Source organism: Branchiostoma floridae, chromosome 12 (assembly GCF_000003815.2).
Source record: "Branchiostoma floridae strain S238N-H82 chromosome 12, Bfl_VNyyK, whole genome shotgun sequence".
NCBI lineage: Eukaryota > Metazoa > Chordata > Leptocardii > Amphioxiformes > Branchiostomatidae > Branchiostoma > Branchiostoma floridae.
In genome coordinates, this window is record NC_049990.1 from 7461161 (window position 1) to 7486988 (window position 25828).

The 25828-nt window shown below is 43.0% G+C and overlaps 6 protein-coding genes across 6 annotated transcripts; 3 read left to right on the plus strand and 3 right to left on the minus strand.

Moving 5' to 3' along the window:
- Nucleotides 1-178: 178 nt before the first annotated feature.
- Nucleotides 179-3739, minus strand: LOC118428098. The gene is made up of 4 exons (XM_035838068.1): nt 3441-3739; nt 1683-2586; nt 1170-1353; nt 179-783 (listed from the first exon to the last, which is right to left on the minus strand). Exons 2-4 carry the CDS (start codon nt 2562-2564, stop codon nt 620-622), a joined length of 1230 nt encoding a protein of 409 aa, XP_035693961.1. The 5' UTR covers nt 2565-2586; nt 3441-3739; the 3' UTR covers nt 179-619.
- A 1894-nt stretch (nt 3740-5633) lies between these two features.
- LOC118428189 (arylacetamide deacetylase-like) lies at nt 5634-8647 on the plus strand. Its single transcript, XM_035838179.1, has 4 exons — nt 5634-5818; nt 6324-6552; nt 7057-7120; nt 7574-8647. The coding sequence occupies exons 1-4, from the start codon at nt 5669-5671 to the stop codon at nt 8346-8348; spliced, it is 1218 nt and encodes a 405-aa protein (XP_035694072.1). The 5' UTR covers nt 5634-5668; the 3' UTR covers nt 8349-8647.
- Nucleotides 8648-10434: 1787 nt separating this feature from the next.
- LOC118428099 lies at nt 10435-11583 on the plus strand. Its single transcript, XM_035838069.1, has 3 exons — nt 10435-10467; nt 10519-11319; nt 11551-11583. Exons 1-3 carry the CDS (start codon nt 10435-10437, stop codon nt 11581-11583), a joined length of 867 nt encoding a protein of 288 aa, XP_035693962.1.
- A 21-nt stretch (nt 11584-11604) lies between these two features.
- LOC118428101 lies at nt 11605-14076 on the plus strand. The gene is made up of 2 exons (XM_035838073.1): nt 11605-11827; nt 13804-14076. Exons 1-2 carry the CDS (start codon nt 11605-11607, stop codon nt 13971-13973), a joined length of 393 nt encoding a protein of 130 aa, XP_035693966.1. The 3' UTR covers nt 13974-14076.
- A 1748-nt stretch (nt 14077-15824) lies between these two features.
- Nucleotides 15825-18369, minus strand: LOC118427554 (arylacetamide deacetylase-like). The gene is made up of 4 exons (XM_035837391.1): nt 18116-18369; nt 17337-17541; nt 16999-17062; nt 15825-16798 (listed from the first exon to the last, which is right to left on the minus strand). The coding sequence occupies exons 1-4, from the start codon at nt 18269-18271 to the stop codon at nt 16030-16032; spliced, it is 1194 nt and encodes a 397-aa protein (XP_035693284.1). The 5' UTR covers nt 18272-18369; the 3' UTR covers nt 15825-16029.
- Nucleotides 18370-22708: 4339 nt separating this feature from the next.
- Nucleotides 22709-25393, minus strand: LOC118428227 (putative ATPase N2B). The gene is made up of 3 exons (XM_035838234.1): nt 25184-25393; nt 24130-24294; nt 22709-23925 (listed from the first exon to the last, which is right to left on the minus strand). The coding sequence occupies exons 1-3, from the start codon at nt 25257-25259 to the stop codon at nt 22724-22726; spliced, it is 1443 nt and encodes a 480-aa protein (XP_035694127.1). The 5' UTR covers nt 25260-25393; the 3' UTR covers nt 22709-22723.
- Between the last annotated feature and the right edge of the window lie 435 nt (nt 25394-25828).

Consider the following 25828-nt stretch of genomic DNA (forward strand, 5'->3'; position numbering starts at 1 on the left):
CGGTCCCTTGAATGGCCGCTATAGACAGGTTTGACTGTAATTTGTTCTCTGATATATAATCCTCTTTAGCGTTGGAAGACTTCGCTCATTGAAATCATTTTTATTGTAATTTTCGTAATATATTTGCTTATTTTGCAGCTTCCTCAGTGTAAGATTTACATATTAGTCGCAAACCTTTTTGGGGTAAACGTGTGAGACACAAAACTAAGAAAAAACAACTTGGTCGTGTCTGATATTAAAAGACAACAAAAAGCTAAAGTGAAATGCTAGTCTCCTAATACTGGTACATATCTTTATTTGATTCCTTAAACTTAACGTTCTCGCACTTTCCCTGGGCAACATACATGCAAAACCCACTTATATCATTTAAATGTAGCTGTATATATATATATATAGAGAGAGAGAGATCTTTTCATAGGCCACTGCCTCCACAGACGAAAGCATCCAGCAATGTACGTATATCTATAGACAGATTTTCTTTATTGTATCTGTGTATCCCCGTACAATTAGCCTACGGCATGAATTTGCAAATAAAAATTACCGATTAATGGGTTTGAGTTTCAGGGTCTACTAATCGTGATCTGACGTTAATCAAAACGTACTACTGAAATCTGACCCCTCAGATAAACCCCCACTCCTTGATTTCTTGGATCATCTTCAGTAAATTTGGATCTGTGGGTCGGCTCACGGGGTATGACAACCGCCTGGTTATCCCGTACAGACAGTCGGCTTTGAAGTCTGCCTTCAACTCTTCCAGGGTGTAGTCCCGTAGACCCGAGGATACTGGAAGAGTATATCATATGTTAGAACGCAAGAATAATAGCCTTTTGGTGACACGAATTACAAGGGTGCCAACAGAAATACAAACGAAATAAAGAAAACGTAGCATCCAACGTACTAATAATGCCTGTAAGGCGCTAGAGTCGCATTTCCACAAAGGAGCCCGGCCGGACAGTTTTGGGGAACAAAAGTACGATATAAAAGAAAAAAAAAGTAAAAAAAAAACGGACCAAAAATAATTCGACAACATGCCTTGTACATTTTTGGGGGCATAAACTTTATTTTTCCTTTCCACAAACAGCCCGGCCGGGCCCCGGGTAGAAAATTTGACGTAAGCTTTGATATGGTATTAGCAGAAATTGGTAAAAACTGGTAATGATGATTCTCACCGCCCGGACCCAGTGTCTCCTGTAGTGTGCGGTGATAGTGAGCCAGGATGGCGTCCCTGTGGTTGTAGAAGACATCCCAACCCGTGTTGAAAACAAACAGGAAAGCCAGGTCATAGGTTGGCGGATTGTACATCAGACTCTGCCAGTCCACCAGCCTTACCTCAGCGGGCGCGTCTCCTGCGTACTTTGTGAAGGCAAACGGCAACGTCAAATGATAAATCATCTTGTAATGCTAACGTCACGTTTCCAAATCGGTGCCCAGACGGGCCCGGACGGGCTGTTTGTGGAAACGAAAAATAGAAATGTGTACGTTAAAGTATACACACATAATGCCCACGACTATTCTCTTTACGTCTTGTGTAGTTTGCTGTCTTTTTATATCGTACTTTTCCTTCCCGAAAGCTACTCGACTGGGCCCCGGTTTGGAAATGTGACGTCGACCAAAGAAAGCAAACGAATTGCAACAAGAAATCACACTCAATCTGAACAAGAAGAAAAAATGCCATGTCTTACCTTAATCATGATGTTGTTGACCCAACAGTCTGTATGGCTGAGGACCTTAAGCCGTGGCCGTGGGTCTTCCTTAAATATGACGCGGGGGCTTAACTCTTCCAAACGAGCCACAAGTTCTGCCTGGTCAGGAAATGCTGCGGCGAACTTCTTCACGTTGGTCTGATACAGGTAGGTTATTTCAGCCATCGGACCTTTTGTATCTGACATGGTCATGATCCAGTCGTACTTCTCGGGAATGGATTTGCCCGACAGGAGCTCCAGCCGATGTGAGAGGCCGTGTAGCTGCGCCAGGGCCCCGACAGCCAGCATCATCTCAGCACGGCTCATCAGCGGTTGGATGTTGGGTTTTATGGAGAACCCCTGAGTTTTCAGGTTCTCCATAACCCTGAAGGACAGCATGGAACTCGTGTCGGTGGCGGCGAAGTAGCATTTGGGGAGGAAAGAGGTATCAATAAAAGGAAGACTTTTGCCATCTCCATTCCCTGACGTGGGTTTGCGCTCCGTGCTCGGGACTGCCACCGACAATAGCTCCGGAACTACGTCGGAGTAGAACTTGACCTCACACGCCTCCATCTTGATGTGGACATCCCTAATTGACTCTGGATACTGTCCTCCCCATACTACCGACAGCGGCTTGAAATCTGTCATTTTGGCGACGAGACTGAAGCGCTGACTTGTACCGTTCCTCGTCCCCACGGCATCAAAGGCGACGATGTCGCTCATGAAGCCTTCTCCTTCGCTGATGGATCCTTTGACATCGACCTCCGTGATGGTGATGCCCGGGAGGTCCTCCTGCAGTACCAACTGTACCCAGGAGGGGGCGATGTGTTCTGCAGACTGCGGAATGGCGATCTCGACTGATGCTGTCATCTTTGATGCCATCTTTAGTAGTATCTCTTTATTTCTATGGTCAGAAAAAAAGGCAATGTTTGAGAAATACTTCGAATCTGTAGACCGTATGGAACTGTAAGTCTCTCATGTCAAGTCGTACTTTTGCACCCGCCAAATATTTGCTCCGGCACTTTATATGGTCTATATTCGATACTTGACAGGGTTCCTGAAAAAAGTGGGTTGAGGTCTAAGTAACTCAATGACTTCGGCTAACATAGTTGACATTGGAATTGATTTTTGGCATTCATTTTAGCTTTCCAATATTTTTGTTGCAACTAACGGCGTATATTTGTTCGTTTTGAGGCTATTTGCATGATTTGTAATATGATCCTAATTCCTTTTCCTGAGGGGGGGGGCGAAAATTAATGGAATCGCTGATGTTATACATACTATCAAGCCAGTGTGGTCTTACTGACCAGAAATGCAATGGAAACCATCGTCAACAGAAATATGATACATTGTAGTACGCAGTTAATCTAAATATTCCAACGACAACCCCCTCCCCCAATACACATCTGGTGACCTTCACGGGACTTTAAACTACATCTCTTTGTTCGCTACTACAGCTGGAAATAGTGGAAAGTTAATCTGTATCTGTAACCACCACCGTTTGGGCTTGCATACTATAGGTAATGTAAGCATGTTCAGATTTCGTACATATCTGGTCATATAATCTATCTTCTATAGTGTCCCTCTTAAGTAGGTCTCAATCTGACTATTTTCTATCGTTTTAATGCTAACCATTTGAAGTCAGTGCTGCTGAAGAAAATGCGCAAGAAAGCAAGGCCAATACTTTGATATGTCTTAACCTTAGCGGAAATTCCAGCGTCAAATGTGAAAATTGAAGGAAGATTAAACAGTCCGTACCTGAGAGTAAAGTTGTCGTGTCTTCTCCCTCTGAACACACAGGTCAAAAGAGACCGTTTGATGTGTTGATAAGGAGTTATTCTCGGTGTCTGTGTGGGTGGTTACCTCTCAGGTGATGCCCACTTGCTTACAGGGGGTTGTTGTGCATGTACTATTGGGTGTGTATAAAGAAAGTACGAAAGTACTCGTGCAAAAAGGTTAAAAATGGAACGAGATGGGACGAACAAGAGATTTGGAAAGGAACAAAATAAGGCGAAAAAGAGCAAAATGGAGCAAAACAAACAGGTTCCACGTCCTGATTCGCTAGAAGATGTTGTTTTTCGAGAGACGTACTGCAAATCTTTCTGATTGCTTATAAAAACAATCAGTGTCTTTTTTAGCGTCCGTTTGAGCGGGGCTTCCTTTTATTTGCGTGCGTGTGTATGTATGTGTTTGTGTGTGTGTGTGTGTGTGTGTGTGTGTGTGTGTGTGTGTGTGTGTGTGTGTGTGTGTGTGTGTGTGTGTGATATTGACGTTTCAACCCACTATTTGTTCTACAATCAATTCGTGTTTCATTTTGCAGCGTGGCTGGTATCGTGGCCACAGACATATAAATATACAATACAAATGAACATGTATATACAAGTAATAGAATAAAATAGTGTTTACATTTTACATTAAAAGCAGGTAAAGCCACTTTTGCATGACTAGCCAAAGATTTACTGGACAGTGGCACGGCTGGAAGTGAATCTTTTGGTAGATATCATGTACACACACATTGCTTCTGAGAGCTGTCTGTTGGTGACAGCGTCATGGTCAGGTGAGCCCTGGAGCAGTAGTGAAACAGTAAGCCGTTGTCGTACAAGGCGTTCAACGGTGGAGCCGTTTGCTACGCTGGTCGGAATACAGCGGGCAGTGTAGCAGGTAGTGTTGGACTGTTTCAGAAGAAGCCCCGCAGGCACAGTGTTTGCTCTTGATGTTCATTTTGTACAAAGTACTGTTCAGTTGACACCAACCCATTCGTAGCCTGGCAGCTTGGATGTTACTCTGCCTTGGGCCGAGTCTTCGGTAAGTTTGGTGGTGCCTTGTGGTTAGCAGATGCTTCTTGCTGACTGTCTTAACAGTGAGGCTTTGGGCGTCTCTGACTGACTGGGGTAGCTGGTTCCAGAGTGAAGACGTGAAAGGAATAAAGCTGTTTTTGAATGTCTGGGTCCGGCATCGAGGAACATGAAGGTGAGTGTTGTTACGTAGCTGTAGACGTGTTGTAGACTGGGCGCCTCTTGTTGACGGAGCAAGCAGCTGTAGATGTGGGGGTACAAGTCCGTTTGTCATTTTGTACATGATGGTGAGTGAGTTGAGTTGTCGTCTGGTGGCTAGAGTGTCCCATTCCAGTTCCTGCAGTAGGTTAGACTTTGGAGTACCCTTCATTGCCCCTGTGACGAGGAGGCCTGCTTGGTACTGGACATTTCGTTGTATGTCTCTTTGACATAAAGTGGACAAAACTCGACTTTTCCATTCGACTACCTGCAGTGCATGAAAGCATCGCAAAGGAGCGTTGCTATCACAAGCTATAGGTCGTTGACCTTTGACCCACGTTCACAATATTGGAAATTTTCCAAGCCGGACTGTAACGTTACTGCCAAAATTTGCGGAAAGACTATCGGTAAGAACATTGCACAGCCTAACTTCAGGTTGTGTTGTAGATACATTTTATGAGTATGCTTCATTTAGACTCGGCATAGCAGTTGTAAGTATTGAAATTGTGTAAACTGCGTTGTAACATCTCACAGGTGACTCGGTAGACTGACTTCCGGGTTTGGTTTCGTCGGTACGCTCCCCAAGGTTGAAGCGACATTGCGCTCGAAATCGCAATACTTGTGTTAATTTGACCCACCTAATAGTTAAAGATCATATCATACTTGACTCCAATGTCGTTTCTTATACCTATTCCCTGTCATTGATCTTCAGAGTCAAGAGATATTTGTGCGACCCTTTACTGATCTTTACTTTTACCAGTTAGGCAGGTAATTTCCTGTGGCAATTGTTCTTCCCCTTCTTGTTCTTTAGTACCCTCTAAAAAAACCTGCAGGTGCACGTAACTTAAGAGGAGGTAGTTAATGTTAATTCGATATTGACCACGATAAAGCGCCATACAGGTAAAATGAGTAGTCTGAGCCAAGGGCCGTAGTTAAGTTGTTTTACCAAGTTGCAAACACATCGATCTTCCAGCCGTCTTTGTGACACAGAGAATGATGGGTGCCTGTAAAGCCGTGACCTTGCTGAGCGCCGTGACCGCTGCGGCACTGGCTGTGTACGCCTACTCCTCCCTCCCTCCTGACGTCACGGAACCCGGCAAGGTGGTCATGTTCAAGGCCGTGTTCCTGACTTTCAGCCTCATCGTGAGTGAAATTTTACATTGGTTCCCATGCCGACCTAGTGTAGCCTGGGTACCATCCGGATAGTAGTTCGCTACTATGATCGTTTCTGCTATCTGGAAACACAGAGAACCGACTGTATATAGTGTACAATGAACCGTTCAGAGCTAGAAGCGACTGTATATACATGTATTATATAGTGACCGCCGGAGCGAACTCCTTTCCGGATGATACCCAGCAGGCTAGACTCAGTGAGTAACAGGCTAGAAGATGTGCCACACAGAGATATCGAACTCGGAGTTGAGGATGAATTTTGGAAAGAAAAGGGGGGTAGTGTAACAGTGGGGTTTAAGCACTGCCAAACTGACCATGCCAAACGGGACTTGCGGTGATTCTACGTATACGAATGGAAATGTGATCTTTAATAGCCTATGCCTGACAGAGGAATGTTTTTCTGAGCCGTTGTTGTGGCTGCCATAATAGAATGGATACCAGGCTAGCATTATTCGTCTTTGCTCGTACTGTACAGGGAAGTACATACGAGAAGATGGGCTTCGGTGAGAGGGCGGACCTGTTCCGCAAGATCGGCATCAAACCCGCCTTCCTGGAGTCCGATTCGAACCTGGAGGTTACCGACTCTTCCTTCAGCGGAGTTCAAGTTCGGATCTACAAACCACAACTCCAGAAAGGAGTGATAGGGAGCAAACGGACGGGGCTGGTGTTCTTTCATGGAGGAGGATGGGTCCTTGGCTCTGTTCGTAAGTTTTTGAAGAACACTCTCCATATCATAATATTGTATATCAATCTTGCAATCGTCTATCTTGATAGCTACCTAGATATTTATCTATCGTAGTACTATGTATAAAAAAGTATATCACGTAAAACTGTTTTATATGGTTTCCATTCTTCTTCTAAGTTCAATCAATTTATTTATTTAATAATTTATTCTATCAATTAGAGTCGAAGGAAAGTTAGACAGTAGCTAGGATCATACCTTGGCTTTCGTGCACTCCGCCTTGTACCATATGTCTCTATTGGAATAAACAAAAACTAGAATTAGTGTAATTAGTGAAATTAAACTAAAATTAGTGAATACATGTATTAATGTAATACAGTAGACAATATGGCATTAGTTGAATACATGCCTGTTTTGTTTTGGTATTTAGATTTGCAACTGTGCAATAATTCACAAGGTAGACCATAAAACAGCAAGAACTCATTCATTCATTCATTCATAAAACATATTTTGTTCCTCCTTTCAGATGCGTACGATTTACTGGTTGGACGCCTTGCACTGGGAACTGGGGCTGTAGTCGTGTCGGTGGAGTAAGTATCGGTCGTACTTTTTAATTTTTTGGCGACGACTCAGGGGCTAGCCTTAGAGTATAGAGTGCGTCCGTTTGGCAAGAATTCCCAGAATTTATTTTCCGCGCGTAAAGACAACTCAAGAACGGCTGGGTGGATTGGGTTCATACTTGGTGTGTGACTAGGGTGTGACTAAAGCTGAAAATGATGAGATTTCGGGCCACCTAGCGGCTCCCATTGGCACTGCAGTGCAACTTTTGGTTTTCCTATTTCGTGTTCTGAATTAACTCTTTTTTTATATTTTAAACCTCTGCGCAATGGTGCCGTATCCAACCAGTTAGCTCATATTAGTGATGACTCTGGTATAATATTACTTCATTCTAGTTTGAGAAGTGCCTTTTCAAATTCAAGTTTGTCATCGGTAAATTTGAGAGATTTACGTTTTACATGTACATGTGCTGCCCTTTTTTTCAGATATCGGCTTGCACCTAAACACAAGTTCCCCATTCCGTTTGAAGACTGCCTTACGGCTACCCAACATTTCCTCCAACACGCCAGTGAGTACGGAGTCGACCCCACAAGAATCGGTGTGGCAGGGGACAGTTCTGGCGGCAACCTGGCTGCCGCGGTCGCTCTGCGGCTGAATAAGGACGACAAAAAGAAGTTCCCGCCATTAAAACTCCAAGCGTTGATCTACCCTGCTCTGCAAGCGTTGGACTTTCAGACCCCTTCTTACGTCAGTGGGCACAGTTTATACGTGAACCTCCCTGCTAAGCTAATGATCGGATTCTGGGTAAAATATCTCAACAACAACATGTCCCTGGTCGAGACATTTGCAAACAATGAGCACACAGCTGCACTGATGAAGTCGCATTTTGCCTCTTACGTTGACCGACACTTTCTCGACGACTCCGTGCCAAGATTGGTCCCTGAAGACGTTAGGATAGATCTACCAGACGACATGAAGGACCTCCTGAACCCCTACTATTCTCCGCTGATGGCAGAAGACGCCGACTTGTCCGGACTGCCCAACACTTACGTCACTGTTTGTGGCACGGACGTCCTGAGGGATGACGGGATCATGTACGCCAAGAGGCTGGAAATGGCGGGAGTTCAGGTCCGACTGGCCCGCTACCCGTCAGCCTTCCACGGTGTCATGTCCATGAACTTGGCCTTGAAGCATTTTGAATTTGAGCTCGGAAAACAGATGCTACAGGACTTAGTAACATACATTCGTGAGCTGCTCTAATATATCTAATATATATACTAGTAGTTTTCCATATGATGTTTAAGGAAACACAGCTTTTTGTGGGCTAGGCCATTGGATCCCTTCTTTTGTAGAAAGTATGGCAAATAAGTGATGAAATATTTTCTTGTCTTCATGTTCAAGAACTTTCACATTACTTCATTATTAGTCTAAGCTAGGAGGATTAGCCTCCTCGGTCTAAAGACGAAAGAATGTAAGGATGTCGATTCCTCACCAAGAAAATGAAGTTGAACAACAGAACAGATAATCCATCAATTCAATGCAATACATATTCTATGCTGCAAGTTTGAGATAGCTTTGTATGGAGACATTGCGATATGTTACACAGTGTGTGTGTGACGGGCGGGGGGGGGGGGGGGGGGGGAGGGTGGAAGTGCGTGTGGACATGTGTGTATGCCAGTGAGTATGTGTATGTGTGTGCGTCTGTGTGTGTGTGTGTGTGTGTGTGTGTTCGTGTGTTACATAAATGATGGGAATTTCTTACATGTGTTAGGGTGGAAATTACTAGACACAGATCATACAAATCGGGGCCTTATGCACATATCTCATAGGAAATGCTACAATAAGACATTCATGGTTTTGACAACTTGTTTTATTGACGTGTTTAGGTATACAAGGTGGTCAACTGGTGTCGTTAATGAAGAAAGAGACATTGTTTTCATAGGATAAACAGTTACAATACGCCTCTAGAATAAACAGTATTCTTTAGCGAACTAGGTCGTGGAACTTTTGTTTGTTTTCCTACATTTTGCTCTTTTACGTTGAATTCTGTTCCTTTTGAAATATCTTCTTCGTCCCATCCCGTTCCATTTTGTACTTTTTTGCACGAGTACCTTTGTACTTTCTTCACACACACACAATAGAACATGCGCAACAACCCCCTGTAAGCAAGTTGGTAGCAACTGAAAGGTAACCACCCACACAGACACCGAGAATAACTCCTTATCAACACATCGAACGGTCTCTTTTGACTTCTGTGATCAGAAGGAGAAGAAACGACTACTGTACTCTCAGGTAAGGACTAGACTATGTAATCTACCTTCAATTTCACATTTGACGCTGGAATTTCCGCTAAAATTGAGACATGGCAAAGTATTGGCCTTCCTTTCTTTTGCATTTTCGGATAAAGGTTCTTCAGCAGTAATGACTTCAAATGGTGTGCTTAGAAATGCGAAATGGCCCGAAACCAAATTTTGACAACTTCCTGGACTGACCATGGCAGTCTTACCATTTTGTGATAGCAATTTTGAGCAAGGGAGTTTTAGAGAATCATAAAAACGATAGAAAATGGTCAGTTTGAGACCTACTTAAGAGGGACACATAAGAAGATAGCTAGATCATATAACCAGTCAGATCTAGACATGTACGCAGTCTAAACATGCTCACATTGCCAATACTATAGTATGCTAACCCAACGGTGGTTACAGATACAGATGTACTTTCCAGCTGTAGTAGCAATCAAAGTGGCGAAAGAGATATTGTTTAAAGTCCCGTGAAGGTCACCGGATTTGTAATGGGGAGGGGTTGTCGTGGGAATATTTAGATTAAATGTGTACTAGTATATATATAGTTCTGCGGACGATGGTTTTCGTTGCATTTCTGTTCAGTAAGGTCACATTGGCTTGATAGTGTGGATAACTTCACGAGTCCATCAATTGCCCCCCCCCCCAATGTAAAAAAATTAGGACCATACATCGTACAAAATACCTTCATAACGAGCGAATATATGCCGCAAATTGCACAAAAATATACTAATGTCGTAAAATGTCAAAATCAAAACAGAAGATTTAAAACAACAAAAATAAAGAATTTATTCCTTGGTATACCAAATTCGAATTTTCAGTCATATGTTCAACCCTCCAGTAACAGCTTAGATTGCCTAACGAGGGCAACGTTTTTTTTTGCGCACTCGCATCAGTTTCGGTTTACGGCAGAAGATTAAAGAGCAAAAAATATAGCTTGAGGACACCTGAGCTCGGAGGGTTCCAGTTCAAATGCTCTACAGATTCGAAGTATTTCTCAAACATTGTCTTTTCCTGACAGTAGAAATAAAGAGATACTGCTAAAGATGGCATCAAAGATAACCGCAAAAGCCGAGATCGTCATTCCCTTTCCGCAGTCTGCAGAAGACATCGCCCCCTTCTGAGTACAGTTGGTACTGCAGGAGGACCTCCCGGGTATCACCATCACGGACGTCGATGTCAAAGGATCCATCAGCGAAGGAGAAGGTTTCCTGAGTGACATCATCGCCTTTGATGCCGTGGGGACCAGGAAAGGCACAAGTCAGCGCTTCAGTCTCGTCGCTAAACTGACAGATTTCAAACGGCTGTCGGCATTATATGGAGGACAGTATCCAGAGTCTTTCAGGGATACCCACATCAACATGGAGGCGTGTGAAGTCAAGTTTTACTCCGACGTGGTCCCGGAGCTCTTGTCGGCGGCGGTTCCGAGCACGGAGCGCAAATCAAAGTCAGGGAATAGAGATGGCAAAAGTCATCCCTTTACTGATGCCTCTTTCCTCCCCAAATGCTACTTCGCCGCCACCGACACGAGCTCCATGCTATCCGTGAGGGTTATGGAGAATCTGAAAACTCAGGGGTTCTCCATAAAACCCAACATCCAACCGTTGAGCCGTGCTGAGATGATGCTTGCTGCCGGGGCCCTGGCGCAGCTGCACGGCCTGTCACATCGGCTGGAGCTCCTGTCGGGCAAATCCCTTCCCGAGAAGTACGACTGGATCATGACTAAGACAGGTACAATAGGTCCGAAGGCTAACATAACCTACAAATATCTGACCAACGTGAAGGCGTTTGCCGCAGCATTTCCTGACCAGGCAGACCTTGTGGCTGGCCTCGAAGAGTTAGGCCCCCGTGTCATCTCCAAGGAGAACCTACAGCGACGGCTTAAGGTGCTTAGCCATGGAGACTGCTGGGTCAACAACATCATGATTAAGGTTAGACATGGCGTTTTTGGTCCTTGTTCAGATGCAAAGATTGTGATTTCTTGTTGCATTTCGTTTGGTTTTTTGACCTGTGTCACAGTCCCAAACCTACGTCACATTCCCAAACCTGGGCCCAGCTTTCGGAAGGAACATTGCGATATAAAGACTACACAAGACGTAAAGATCCGTGGGTATTAATTGTGTATACTTTAATGTATACATTTCTATTTTTCGTTTCCCCAGACAGCTCGTCCGGGCACCGGTTTGGAAATGTGACGTTATAATTAGCATTACAAGATGATTCATCATTTGATGTTGCCGTTTACCTTCACAAAGTACGCAGGAGACGTGCCGACTGAGATAAGGCTGGTGGACTGGCAGAGTCTGATGTACAAGCCACCAACCCACGACCTAGCTCTCCTGTTTGTTTTCAACACGGGTTGGGATGTCTTCCACGGCCACAGGGACGCCATCCTGGCTCACTATCACCGCACACTACAGGAGACACTGGGCCCAGGCGGTGAGAATCATCATAAGGCCTGGGTCACAATTCCCAAACCGGGGCCCGACCGGGGTAGCTTTCGGAAACGAAAAATGTGATATAAAAGGCAACAAAACATAAAAACGTAAACAATATTAGTCATTGGCATAATTTGTGTATATTCCTTGGTCAACACTTTTACTTTTCGTTCCCGCAAACATCCCGGCCGGGGCCCAGTTTGGAAATGTGACCCAAGCCTTACCAGTCTTCAAATTTCACAGTATTCGTAAAATACTTCTCTTGGCTGCTAAGGCTAACGTCACATTTCCACAAAGGGGCCCGGACGGGCAATTTGGGGGAACATAAAGTACGATATAAAATACAGCAGAACACAAAACGGACCAAAAAATAATTCAACGGCATGCCTTGTCGAATATTCATTGGCATAAATAAACTTTTATTGTTCGTTTCAGCAAACAGCCCGGCCGGACCCCGAGTAGGAAATGTGATCTGGACATTATTTCAGGAATTATCAGTACACTATATGCCACATTTTCTTTCGACTTCGTTTTGTTTCTGTTGGCACCCTTGTAATTTGTCTCACCATAAGTTATAGAACAAGAATTTTATTGCACGACAACTGTAAAGGATACAATGTGGCAACTTATATGAGACGCTTAGTCATGCGTTCTAAATATTCTGCGGTGTCTGTGTGGCGCTACGGCTAGAGCCTTGGAATCAGAATCAGTAGGTCCTAAGTTCGATACTCGCCATGCCCCTGCCCCCATGAAGGTGGAGTGACGCCCACCGAGCCTCACGGCTAATCTGTCTAAAGGTGCCCAAAACACCTACAGATTTGGTGCTGCCAGTGTGTCAACATCAGCACACTTGCCACTAAGACCCGTGAATTTTTTTTATATTGCAATCCATACATAGTATGGGATTGCAATATATTGCTTTTCCTTTGTTTCTTCTCCTGTCAAATCTTGAAATGGATTCTCCTTTTTCATTTTTTGGCCAAATGAGCTGAAATTTGGCAGGGTGGTAGAAATGGCAAATACCCCCAGACGTTTTTTTCACTTTCTTGATACAGGCCTTAGAATTTATGATATTTAGGGTTTTTGGTCATTTTTAGACAAAATATGTATATTTTGGGCCCCTGTGCCCTGGTATTACAAGCTAATGACCTGAAATTTGGTACAGAGGTGCATTGGACATATGAGCACAGAAAACCATCAACACCTTCTTCATAGATCACTTCAAAAATGAGTTATTTTAGGGTTTTTGGCCATTTTTGACTAAAAATGTATATTTATGGCTCCTATGCCCTTGTATTAAAACCAAATGACCTGAAACTTGGTACATAGGTGCGTTTGACATATGACCACAGAACCCCATCAACGCTTAATTCATTGTTTACTCCAAAAATGAGTTATTTTAGGGTTTTTGGCCATTTTTGACAAAAAATGTATATTTTTGGCTCCTATACCCTTGTATGAAAACCTAATGACCTGAAATTTGGTACAGAGGTGCATTGAACATATGCTCACAGGACCCCATTGACACTTTCTTTATAGATGACTTCAAAAATGAGTTATTTTAGGGTTTTCAGTCATTTTTGACTAAAAAATGTATATTTTTGGCTTCTATGCCCTTGTATGTAAACCAAATCACCTGAAATTTGGTAGAAACGTAAATTGGACATATGGCAACAGGACCCCATCAACAATTTCTTCATAGAGCACTTATCAAATGAGTTATTTTGGGATTTTTAGCCATTTTAACTAAAAAATGTATATTTTTGGCTCCTATGCCCTTATATTGAAACCAAATGACCTAAAATTCGGCATGAAGGTGTGTAGGACAAGTGCCCACAGAACTTCATTTTCTCATTGAGCAAACATTACTTCAAATTGTTGAATTTGGGGATTTTTTCAAGGATGAAGATGGATTGCACTATGCTGTATTTGCTCCTAAGCAAATGTTGGCCTTTCTAGTTCTAACTATTCTTGCAGTATCCTCGGGTCTACGTGACTACACCCTGGAAGAGTTGAAGGCAGACTTCAAAGCCGACTGTCTGTACGGGATAACCAGGCGTTTTTCGTATGCGGACGTCGTGAGCCGACTCTCAGATCCAAGTCTGCTGAAGATGATCCAAGAAATCAAGGAGTGGGGTTTTCTCTGAAGGGTCAGATTTCAGTAGTACGTTTTGATCAACGTCAGATCACGATTTTTAGTATATGTATAATCTTTATTGCAAGTTCATGCCCGAGGGCTAATTGCAGACAAAGTAAAGTAGTGGTATACATAAGTGTATACTTTACAGAGAAGGAAAATGAAAACTATAAATAAATCAAAAGAGAAATAACGTCTAATCTAAATCTATTTCTACTTAACCTATTTGATGGGTTTGACTTCTTTTCCGTAAGCAGTGGGAGATGAATTGTCCAACATTTTCATATATAAAGGGGTTGGAAGACTTAAGCAAGAAGATTGTTTTTTGTTGGTCGGTAAGGTGAGAAAAGCTTGGGAAAGATTTGTAGATTCTATGGAAAAGATTGTTTCTTCCGGAATTGTAATGTGCACATTGACATATAAAATGTAGTTTATCTTCCACTGCTTTCCCTTTAACAGTATTTATTAGTAGTTACTCAACCTGCCTCCATGAGTGAGTACAGTACCCTTATAGTAATTTTGTTTCATGCCGTAGGCTAGTTGTATGGGGATACACAGATACAAGTTTGATTTGATTTGATTTATTTGAGCACATACTCAACAATTAAAAAACAAATGATAATAACATAATGGAAAGAAATCATGCTGAGGGGGGGGGGGGGCAGCGCAGAGGCATATGCAGCTTTTCATGACTGCCCCTCAGAAACTTAATAAAACGTAATGGACATAATCTAGATAAATGTGAAACGCAATAAGCATAATAAAAGCTTAACAATAATAACAAATGAAATTAACTGAAAGTTTACAATAAAAATCATAACGGCAAAACTAAACATCTACAGATCTACAAATCATAAAGAAATAAATTGAAATTATAGAAGCAGATTATCTATCTGTTAGCAAATACCAAAGGAAATAAAGAAAACCAAAGCAATAAAAAGTAAACAAAATATCTATTCTATATATCTACGTGCTGTGCTGGGTGCCTTTCTCTTAGACTTAGGAGGTACGTAGTGGCTAATGAAAAGTCCTACATTTTTAATGATAAGTGGGTTTTGTAAGTTTAGTAAAAACTGGTGGACATACCGACTGATAAGTATCTAATACTAGCTCAAAAAAGAACAAGGAATAGTCATTCTTCAAGTAGCAGAGTTACCAACCGCCAGGATTGATGTTTTCAAAAATTCGTGCATTCCCAGATCTATCATAGAGTGGAATTCGTTATCTTTGCTGGATATTTTAATGAAGTCTTGCAGATAGATGTGCAAATGTTAGGTATGACGGGTCGTTCAGTACATTATAACCAGCTGCTGCCGCGACGCGTGCCTGCAAAGCTGGTGTGTTACGCCGAAGGCCGGTTATACAGATACAGTAGACATGTGCTGTTTTAGACATGGTCTTCTAGATAGTGAAAGCTCTCAAAGGTTGTTTTTATTGTAGATTCATAGCCGACGACTGTCAGTACTTTTGTTTGTTTGTTTAAGAAGCATTGGTCAATTATTTTGTGGGAAAGATATTAATTGTGATCACACAGAATTATTATTCTCTTCACTTGTGTCTCATTACATAAATAAGACATTCATCTAACTTTATTTTTGAAGTATATTATTTTAGTTATATGTTTGAGTTAGCAAGTAACGTTGACATACCTTTATGGTAACATATCTTTATGGTGCACGTCCATGCGCACGCACATGTACATGCGCCCGCACACACACACACACACGCACACACACACACATGCGTACACGCACACCACACACACACACACGCGCGCGCGTACACGCACACACATGACACACAAACACACGCGCGCGCGCGCGTACACGCACACGGCATGCAATGGCGTGTCGTACATCTGGTCCTTAATGTAATACATCTGGTCCTTACGTCCCCTCGTGACACACGCATTCTCTTTCTCTCTCTCTCTCTCTCCCTTTTTCTCTCTCTCTCTCTCTCTCTCAGTCCCTCTCTCTCTCTTTCATGCCGTCCGACGGCGTCTGTTTGCTTCTGTACAAATCATCAACAACAATGGATGAGGTTGTCCTAAACCGATAATGTCAACATTACAGATGGTGACGTAAGAACGTTGTCAAGTCCTGTTCCATCTGTTTCCCGACCTCAAAGTAAAACGGTTTCGATGAGAAGGACATGATACCGTGGAAGCCTGACGGGTAGCGCGCCAGTCGGACCTGAACTCCCGCCATTTCCAGCCTCCTGGCGTACATGATCCCGTCATCCCTCAGGACGTCCGTGCCGCAAACAGTGACGTAAGTGTTGGGCAATCCGGACAAGTCGGCGTCTTCTGCCATCAGTGGAGAATAGTAGGGGTTCAGGAGGTCCTTCATGTCGTCTGGTAGATCTACACTGACGTCCTCAGGAACCAATCTTGGCACGGAGTCGTCGAGAAAGTGTCGGTCAACGTAAGAGGCAAAGCGGGACTTCTTTAGCGCAGCCGTGTGGCCGTTGTTTGCAAGAGTGTCGACCAGGGACATGTTGTTGTTGAGATATTTTACCCAGAACCCAATCATCGTCTTAGCTGAAAGTAGAACGAAGAACCTGTGCCCTCTGACATATGAAGGAGTCTGAAAGTTGAACGCTTGCAGAGCAGGGTAGATTAACGCTTGTAGTTTTAATGGCGGGAACTTCTTTTTGTCGTCCTTTCTGAGTCTCAGAGCGACCGCAGCAGCCAGGTTTCCACCAGCGCTGCCCCCTGCCACACCGATTCTTGTTGGGTCGACTCCGTACTCACTGGCGTGTTGGAGGAAATGTTGGGTAGCCGTAAGGCAGTCTTCAAACGGAATGGGGAACTTGTGTTCAGGGGCTAGCCGATATCTGAAACAAACAAAAACGTAGGACACAAACCTCCGTGAATCGTGTGAGCTAAGGAAAGAAAGAAAGGGAATGAATTTTACCAGGAAGAACTTGATGTTTTTAAAGCCTGTTTTCATTGACTTTAAGTTGTTCATATCATAACACCAAACACTCAGACAGTGGTACACGAAGACAGTGCTATAATAATCATCGATACTTACTCAACTGACACCATCACAGCACCCGTCTGGTTTGCGATGCGTCCGACAAGGGCGTCGCACTGATCTAAAAATGACAAAGAACCAAACTACAAATTGATTTGTGACATGGCGCTGTTCTTCACTATAACTGATTATGAGGGTCCTACAAAAAACGCAATGCCAGTGGTTTTGTAACAGGCTCACTTTTTGAAGGACCCTCGTACAATATTCTGTAAAAGGGTTGTTACGTATTGAATTGCTTAACAGTCTCGGAGGAAACTTTTAGATAAACATGATGTGCGAATGCGACAGATACATGTACTGTCATATGACTTAGGAGAAATAATTCCCAAACCTACCAATTGAGCCAAACACCCATCCTCCTCCATGAAACCACATCAGGCCGGCCATCTTGCTTCCCGTTTTCTGAGCTATTGGCTTATAGACTCGAACCTGGACGCCATCGAAGGACGCGTCCGTCACTTCCAGGTTGGGATGTGACGCTTGTGACGGCGGCGGCTGGAGTTTCAGCACGCCAAACCCCATCTTCTCATGAACCCATGCCTGTGACGAGTGTAACGATAGGCCAAAGTGGTCAATTTTAGCCTGTGACAGTATTGTGACATCTGTTGTGAAGTAGACCCAATAAAGGGAGGGGGACCCTAATGTTCCCATCTCAGTCTCACGCACAGACAAGTCAGAGTGGACGCTAACACTGGTGGCAGCGGTGGGATTCGAACACACGCCCTTTCGGAATAAAAGGAGGGAGCCCTCATGTTCCCAGATGAATGACCCAAGACTCGAGTCAGATAAGACGTAACTCGAAAATGCAGAGCATCGGAAGTATTATATCATAATCAGTTGGCCTATTTGTTTGTTTGTCTTGGTGTGTGTCTGGAGTTGTATGGGTAATGCTTAGTTGCAGAATGTGCGGTGGACGTGGTGTAATAGGATACTTACCTTGGAGAATTGGAAGTATATAAAGCAGATGACCGACTGACGGACGCCACGCGCACTACCCCACGAAGCAAAAAAAAATATTTCCGATCTGAAATTTGGCTAAACACCTCTTGTGGAAGATTAAAAAATAATCCCTTACTTAAGTTACAGTCCGCGCTGAATGTTGAAATCAACTTACCACTAATTTAAATGTTCGCTCGAACCCCTTGAGGATGACGACTTTGTGCGGTTCTGCGACGTCAGGAGGTAGAGACGAGTACAGGTAACCAGAAAAGACGGCGGCGCCCAAGGTACCGGCAGCGGTCAGCCACGTCACAACCCCGAGAGCGCCCATGCTGTCGTTTTCTGGAAGTGCAGACAGGTAAGGCCGAGGGGAATAAATTAGCCTCTACCAGACTCCCCAGGTCACTGGAAAAATAGTACTGTAGAAATTGGCCAAATAGACTGAAAACACACCAGAGGAGTTGGTTGGCTGAGAAGTACATGTACTACCTAAGGTGAAAGGCCAATTTCTACTATTTTTCCAGCCACCAGGGGAGCCTGATAGAGGCTAGGACTCATGAAATAACAAACCAAATACATGCATGGTGCTTTGGTGTAGGTCCAACGCAGTGAAATTGAACACGAAGGTTAGGTTACACCTGAGGACTTGAAGTTTGAACTTGTCAGTCCTAAAACCTCCCAGAGTTTCGGTGGTAATGTGTAAATTAGTGCACACCCATTAGAGATTGAAAGAGGCCGCTATAAAAAGCTACCTGTCCACGAGAGATTTTGTAAATATTGCTCAATGAATGCAGTGGAAAATGAAATACATTTCATTAGTCAGTGTCCTCACTACGAGGTTGAAAGAAACCGATTATTCCAACAATTGCTACAATTTCACCCAGTTTTTTCAACCTAGGACATCACCAAAAGACTACATTTTTGCGTTTCGTCGCCCTCTGGCGACGAAACGCAATGTATTGGGTTTTACCTTCAGTGGTTGCTTCGATGCATGGATGGATGCTTGGTGCTTGGTTTGGTTCGACACGACCGCATGCAACTGCTACAACTGTATGTTCGGAAATACCATTGCATTGTGGTTTCGGACTTCAATATCCTGGAAAATGGCCATATAACATCTATTCCACAAGATTGCACAAGAAAAAAAATGATTTTATCAAGAAAGCGACCGAAAATCGACATAAATAATACTATGTAGTGAGTTTAAAGCATAATGTACACTCAACTGTAATACACGTGACAAGTTAGCTCAATCGGTAAAGTCATGCGCCTTCGAATCCGCCTTCGAAACCGAGAGTGGATTTTTTTCTTTTTAAATATTGAAGATAATATATAAATATTCTATTTATTTATTGATATTATATTTTTATATATCATTTTTTATTTATTCTAGTATTCATTTCATATATGGAAGGCCTTTGTCTTATGAACAGGACTTCATAGATTCCAAACCCGGCATTCGAAATTTTCTGTTCATGGTAATGGAAATACCGTGCAGCGGCTCCTATGCGCGGTAAGATGATTCTCGCAAAACACTCGCCACTTAACTACTATTCATGATGTAAACAGAGGCTATTGATGTTGTTTGCATGAAACTCCATCAAAAACAGCGATCCTTTCTTACAGTAGCAAATGCTCCATTGTTCAGTATCGACTTCATTCAGAAGTTTTCAGACAACACGGATGTGGAAAGTCACACCGCTCGACACAAAAGTATGGAAATTTTCATGAATATTAGCAAAATTATCCAGGAAAACAAGGAAGAAATGTTGTAAATGCGGAAACCAGTATAATAGAGATGAGGTAGCTGTTAATTGGTTTGGATATTTGTTTGACATTTGGTAGTCAATTTAGATAGAATCTTGTCACAGTGCTGATGGTGCTTTTTCAAGTGTACATAAGTACCTGAGTATATTGATAGATTTTATAATGAACTTATTGTGCATTTAAAATAAAGTTGTAAGCCAAGACCAGCTATTAAACAGTACTCCTTTCCAAAACAACAATTTTTCTTATAGACGCAACAGCCCTTGAGTGACTTTTTCTAACAGATTTTACTTCAAGAAAAAGACAGTTCACACTCATAAACGTAGACGAAACGCCAGCTTTTTTTAAAAGCACTTGTTTTACTGAAGTCACAAAACCCACTTACTCTGCAGTGTGTGGGACAGTTCATTAACCACTGCCTTCTAAGAAGAAGTCAAATCCAATAATAAGATGAAACTTCAGTTGATTAGACATTAGTGCTATGTACTACATTGTATTTTTTTTGTTTCCCTCGAGAATGTTCCTGCAATTAGCCTCCGGGCATGATTTTGCTGTTACTGCCAAGGTAATGGACTTTGATCCATTGACGCTATGCATTTACCCATAACTGGGTCAAAGATCAAATGGGTCTTCTGGCTAGTTCTTTGTGAAACAACCTGTTGCAGTGTTGGGGATTGGTCTACACACGTGCGCAAAGACGACCTGACGGCCTAACTAGTCCTTACTCCGAAGTTGTAACTTTATGTAGCAAATTTTGAAAACAATAGCCGAGTCAAACTTACCTGCAAAGCTGCCGAGCGTTCTGGACTATGTGGGGGAAAATACCGTGCCAACAATCCTGACCAATCAGAGCTGGTACACCAACCATTACATTACATTAGCCGCGCCGACAGGCGGACTTAATGCGCACTGCAGATATGAGGTCGCACGGTCCAAAGCAGTGTCAAGGTGGTCAATTGGACAGTTTTCTTGGCCCTTGGGAAAGTCATGTACCTGGTACATCTGCTTGGAGATTACAATAAACCTACACCACATGTTTTGCCTTTCATGGATGATAACTCAAGTGCAGGTATGTAGACACCAGAAATACCTACACAGCTTCAATTATTTCAAGCACTGTTGACTTACACTTTCAGCTAGTATTCCAAGTCGTATGCAGACATAAACATTAACGTAGTCGTTAATAGGTAATATGTCCTTCAATACAAGTTACTTTTCACCGGTTCAAGCACCGATTGCAATCAGCACTGGTACTGAAGTCATCATAAAGGAGCATCAGGACTGCATTATAATGTCGATCCTGATCCAAAGGCTGCAGTAATACATTCTACCATTACAAGGCGCTTTTGATCCATGGTAATTTTTACATATGTCTCCTAAGTCAGTCAGTAATGACAAGAAATCTGAGCAGATTTCAGGGGAAATAATTTATTGTCTTTCATCAGGAGGTAGGTCGTCTTGTTTAAGGAGATTGCAAAACAAAATTTAGCCCATCTAGTGGCTCCCCCGGGCTTCCCATTTTACAGTATTTTGAAAGGAACATTGAATCTATTGACAAACAGGAAAAAAATCTTCCTGGCATGTTTGACCAATTGCTGACTACATGTATCCACAAGATCTTGTGTTAATGAGATCACATGTCTGTAACTCTCGCAAGATTTCGTTCTGAAGTGATTGGTCATCAGTATTGATCCTGAAGAAGGCGACAGTTGTCGTGTGTACTTTTGTGTTGGAAGAAAGTTTAGCATTGTACTATGATTGCTACCAACACAAATCGCCTTCCATGATAATTTAGGTCTTCTTGTTTCTTGTTTTGTTGAAATAAGACACAAGACAATGACAAGAACTAAAATGCTCTGTTCATCTGATGGATAAAATTGGCATCATACCAGTTGGAACCTAACTAAATCCCCAATCTTTCCTGTCCAATTCTTAACCATTACTACCACAGCATACAAGTCTTCTTACTGGAGAATACACTATTGCCTTGGTTCAGTCACACTGGCAGTGTCCACTATCCCCTCCTTCTTCACCAACTTCTCCTGCCTTTTCTTTAGAACTCTCTCCCACCAACCAAACCCCCAGAAGTGCTCCTCTGTGAATTTTGGGGGGTCCCTTTCGTTCATGGTCCTCCTTTTCTTGTCCATCAGTTCTTTCTTCATGACATCCCTGCTCCAGGTGGTGTAGCTGGCTTCCTGCTCCCAGTCTCCCCAGTCATTCTTCATCATGGGGGTGAGAGGCACCGCCTTGTCTGCCACCGGGTTTGCTTCCAGTTCCCGCTGTCGTCTCAGCTGGGACATCTCCTTCCGGCGGTTGTTACTCTGCGTGCGCTCAGAGTCGGTCCCAACGTATGGCACGAACTCCTGAGAGAGAGAAAGAGAACTGGTTTATTTAAATGTACACAATGTCAAGTACAAGATGGTAGTCCGAAGACTAAATTGCCTGGTACAATGTACAAAAGAGATCTGTCTAATGGAATGTCCTGCGTAAGTGCATTAATAAAGTCAAGTCAATCTAATAAAAATCATCACAATTCACACTTAATTAACTGTACAACTTAAAAGTCTTGATCTACACACCAACACATATATATATCAGAAATAAAATCGATCTCACTTCAATCCAAAGTAGCACTATTGAGAAAGATTGACACAGAAAATATCATTGCTAAATTGGTAAATGGGGGAAACTGATAGGTTATATTTAATTTGATAGGTCTTTATACTGCAACAGAATTTGGGTGTAAATTCTAGAACTTCATTTTTCATTACGGTCACTTTGTTTTACTTATCAGTTCTATAGTTTCTCACTTGTGTCTTTCTGGTTTTGATTTACATGCCATGCATGTATTTGTATGAGTTTCCTTTTCTTTGAAAATCAATAAAAATTATCTAAAAAGAAAGGTTAACACCTGATAATCATTACAATTCACACTTAAATAACTGTACAATCTGAAAGTGTGGATCTACACAAACTCATAACACATATATATATCAGAAATAAAATCGATCTCATTTCAATCCAAAATAGAACTATTGAGAAAGATTGACACCTGTGGACAGTGCTGACCAGCCTGGTAGCCGCGGCTCTGCATCTCGTTGAGCCGTGAGATGGCCCGGCGGAAGGAGAAGATCTCGTCTCGACCGGAGATCATGGGGATGTGTCGGGCATCCATCCCCTTCAACAGCTTCATGTCGAACGCCATCTCTCCTATCATCTCCATCTCCATGGCCTGTGCCTCCTCACCGTCACCCTCCGACGGGATCAGGAGAAACAGGTTCTCTGCTCTCGCCTCTGCCGTGCAGAAGATCTTGGTCCTCGTTTCGTACGCGGCATCGATGAAGCTCAGGAACCGACGCGCCTCGTTCTTCTGGTAGATGGTCATCTGCGGGATGTGGTCGACGAATATCGTGCTGTAGTTGTTGCAGATCGTGAGGTAGTCGGCCGGTCCGAGGGGAGAGCGACAGAGTTCTGAGAACGTGAAGCGAGCCACGCCTGTGCGGGTTGAGATGGGGATCTCCACCTGTCTCCCGTAGACTGTTACACTCGACGGCGTCACGTTTTCTGTACCAACGGCAGCCTTAAATGCCTGGTCGAGCAAGTCTTCATTCAGGGGGGATATGGGATAATAGTAGGCCTGCTGTCCTGCAGACTGGACCAGCCGATAATCCTTCTCCGAGTCGATGTGTACAATCTCACAGCTCTTGCTAAGGAGTCTACCTAGGTTGGACTGGCGGTCCTTTGACTGATTTTCTAGACTGAACGACGAGGCTCCAAGATTGTGTGGGTCCCTGTTGGAGGTAGCGACAATGACGGCACCGTCCGCGACCATGTGAGCGAACAGGCCCTCCAGAAGCGCTGATGTCCCGTAATCGCTGAACTGCATTTCGTCGAAGCAGATCAGCCAGGCGTCACCGAGTAGCTGCCGAGCGATGGTCTGGATGGGTCCGTCCTGGTCCAGCTCCGTCCCGTCCGTGCAGAGGCTCCACCTGTTGATCTCTGAGTATAAGTGCAGCATGAAGGACTGGAAGTGGACACGCTTCTTGGCCTCCGTGGGTGCGGAGGCGTAGAAGAGGTCAAGTAGAGCCGTTTTACCACACCCCACCTCCCCGTGAAGGTAGAGGCCCGGGGGTGGTTTGAATAGGGGAGGGGGTTCGGTAGATTCAGGACTGTCTTCTGATGACTTGGTGCTGTCTGTTTCCCTCTCACTTGTGTCACCTGTAAAGGAAATTCAGAAGACGATGTCTTTGATGTCTGTGCTCATTATTCTATGGTATGGCAATGTTTTCAGTGTCGTGCAAATTTGAACTGTTCATATTTGTAATTTTTAACTCTTTTGTAAGTAAAAAGTTTCTGTTGCAAGACTTTAAGGTTTTACAGGAAAATAAAGCATTCATTCATAACTGATGACTTGATTATCACCTTGTAATTTATCAGGCTCGGGCGGTTGATAGTCCTTCAGTCTGTCGTAAAGGCCCTGCATTCTGGCCACAACCGCCTGCTGATGGTCATCAGGTAAGAGGTGCTGGTGCTGGAGGGCCTTGGCGTAGGCTTGCAGGGGGCCTGATGACAGCAGGCGACAATGACCTGAACATGGGAAGATATTAAAAACTGTTGGTTCAAGATTTAGAGCTGCAAGGAAGAGTTAATGATACATGTGCCTTGGAAATATGTTTCTCATATTCATAAGATCTCTCATGTAGATTGGTGATGCATTAAACAAGAATTAAAAAAACTTCTTGTATTTACATGTAGCTATCTAATGTTTGACATCTACATCTACCTAATACTTACAAAACCCTGCATAACGTTTGGGAATAAACTCAGGCCTTGCCTTTGTGTGGCCAGTGGTAGTGGTGCGATAAAAATTCTTGCAAACAAACAAAAAAGTGGTGCGTAGGGATGAAAAAAAAATGATAGAGGTGATAATATACAATGTCACAGTGGATTGTATTGCCACACACTGCACAGCCATCTACAAGAAAGTTGTAAATTGACATTATTGTTATTCTTAATGTCAATATGGAAGGTATCATCCTTCATAATCCAGTTCTCCTAAAAATGAAGGGTGTCAGCACCAGGAGACACGACCCAAGTGACATAACGACAGTTCTATAGCCAGTATAGGAGAAATATACAAACATATTACGTAATATATGATTTTTCAATGTGACTTAAATCACTTTGCGTTTTGACCTGTGTTGCAGACAACGTTTAGTCTTTGCCCATTTTTTTTTTTTTGACCATTAAAAATAATTTGTGTCATTTGTTGCCAGATCAAGAAAACTAGGTCACCATAAATTACTCCTCATTCCCACAAGCGATACAGTGTGCACGTGTGGTTCAGTAACGCTGCATAATTCTTAAACTGTCGGGAATCACCTTATGCCAATAACCTACACAATTATCTGTTAGAAACTAATAATTTGCGACAAATTATCTCACTGATCATGGGATTGTGTAAGCGGGAACTTACCGGAAAAATAGAGCAGCAGATCACGGCGTCCCCTCACCAAGTTCGGGACGCTCTGTCCCAAAACTCTACAAAACATGGCTCTTGAAACCCTGAGTTTAACACAGCTGTTAAAGAGAGTGGTCAGGTTGGTTAAAGATTTGTTCTCCAATGCAGCATTCACGAGATCTTTACTGTGCCTGCGATTTTTACACAACACAGTGACCTCCAGGGCTGTCGTCTGCTATTATATAACAATCACTTCCGGGTCACCAAAACTCCCAGGATGCACCGCATAGGTAAAAGTTTTGAGACTTCGTGCCACGCCATGGACAAGTTTGCGATGAAAAAAACGTACATTTTTTTCAGGATGAGTCATAAAACGTACAAATTTCAAGATGCTGCTTGTGGAGAAAGACTAATTTAATCGCATTGCGTACTGTAACTTTGGAAAACTTCTAACGTTCGAAAATGATAATGAGGGGTTCAAGGAACCTAAACTTTCAAGTCTCAATAATGACGTCTTGCATGCTTCTCAAGTTTAGAAAGTTATTTTTGTACTTTTCGAATGTGTTGTTAGCTGGATGGGTGACTATATTTACTCCATAAAAGTGCCGCATGTCAATATAAAACATTTTCGGTAGATTACTAGTAACTTTGGCATTGTCA

Bases quoted from the DNA above. Each gene is read 5' to 3' on its own strand.
- LOC118428098 (XM_035838068.1), bottom strand. From the start codon at position 2,564: ATGGCATCAAAGATGACAGCATCAGTCGAGATCGCCATTCCGCAGTCT. The intron at 1,354-1,682 runs GTAAGACATGGC...GCCTTCACAAAG, and splicing joins TCAACAACATCATGATTAAG to TACGCAGGAGACGCGCCCGC. The intron at 784-1,169 runs GTGAGAATCATC...ATACTCTTCCAG, and splicing joins GGAGACACTGGGTCCGGGCG to TATCCTCGGGTCTACGGGAC.
- LOC118428189 (XM_035838179.1), top strand. From the start codon at position 5,669: ATGATGGGTGCCTGTAAAGCCGTGACCTTGCTGAGCGCCGTGACCGCT. The intron at 6,553-7,056 runs GTAAGTTTTTGA...TCCTCCTTTCAG, and splicing joins ATGGGTCCTTGGCTCTGTTC to ATGCGTACGATTTACTGGTT. The intron at 7,121-7,573 runs GTAAGTATCGGT...CCTTTTTTTCAG, and splicing joins GCTGTAGTCGTGTCGGTGGA to ATATCGGCTTGCACCTAAAC.
- LOC118428099 (XM_035838069.1), top strand. From the start codon at position 10,435: ATGGCATCAAAGATAACCGCAAAAGCCGAGATC. The intron at 10,468-10,518 runs GTCATTCCCTTT...TTCTGAGTACAG, and splicing joins TAACCGCAAAAGCCGAGATC to TTGGTACTGCAGGAGGACCT. The intron at 11,320-11,550 runs GTTAGACATGGC...TCGTTTCCCCAG, and splicing joins TCAACAACATCATGATTAAG to ACAGCTCGTCCGGGCACCGG.
- LOC118428101 (XM_035838073.1), top strand. From the start codon at position 11,605: ATGATTCATCATTTGATGTTGCCGTTTACCTTCACAAAGTACGCAGGA. The intron at 11,828-13,803 runs GTGAGAATCATC...CTATTCTTGCAG, and splicing joins GGAGACACTGGGCCCAGGCG to TATCCTCGGGTCTACGTGAC.
- LOC118427554 (XM_035837391.1), bottom strand. From the start codon at position 18,271: ATGGGCGCTCTCGGGGTTGTGACGTGGCTGACCGCTGCCGGTACCTTG. The intron at 17,063-17,336 runs GTAGGTTTGGGA...TGTCATTTTTAG, and splicing joins ATGGGTGTTTGGCTCAATTG to ATCAGTGCGACGCCCTTGTC. The intron at 16,799-16,998 runs GTAAGTATCGAT...TGTTTGTTTCAG, and splicing joins GCTGTGATGGTGTCAGTTGA to ATATCGGCTAGCCCCTGAAC.
- LOC118428227 (XM_035838234.1), bottom strand. From the start codon at position 25,259: ATGTTTTGTAGAGTTTTGGGACAGAGCGTCCCGAACTTGGTGAGGGGA. The intron at 24,295-25,183 runs GTAAGTTCCCGC...TCCCATGTTCAG, and splicing joins TCTGCTGCTCTATTTTTCCG to GTCATTGTCGCCTGCTGTCA. The intron at 23,926-24,129 runs GTGATAATCAAG...TTTCCTTTACAG, and splicing joins CGAGCCTGATAAATTACAAG to GTGACACAAGTGAGAGGGAA.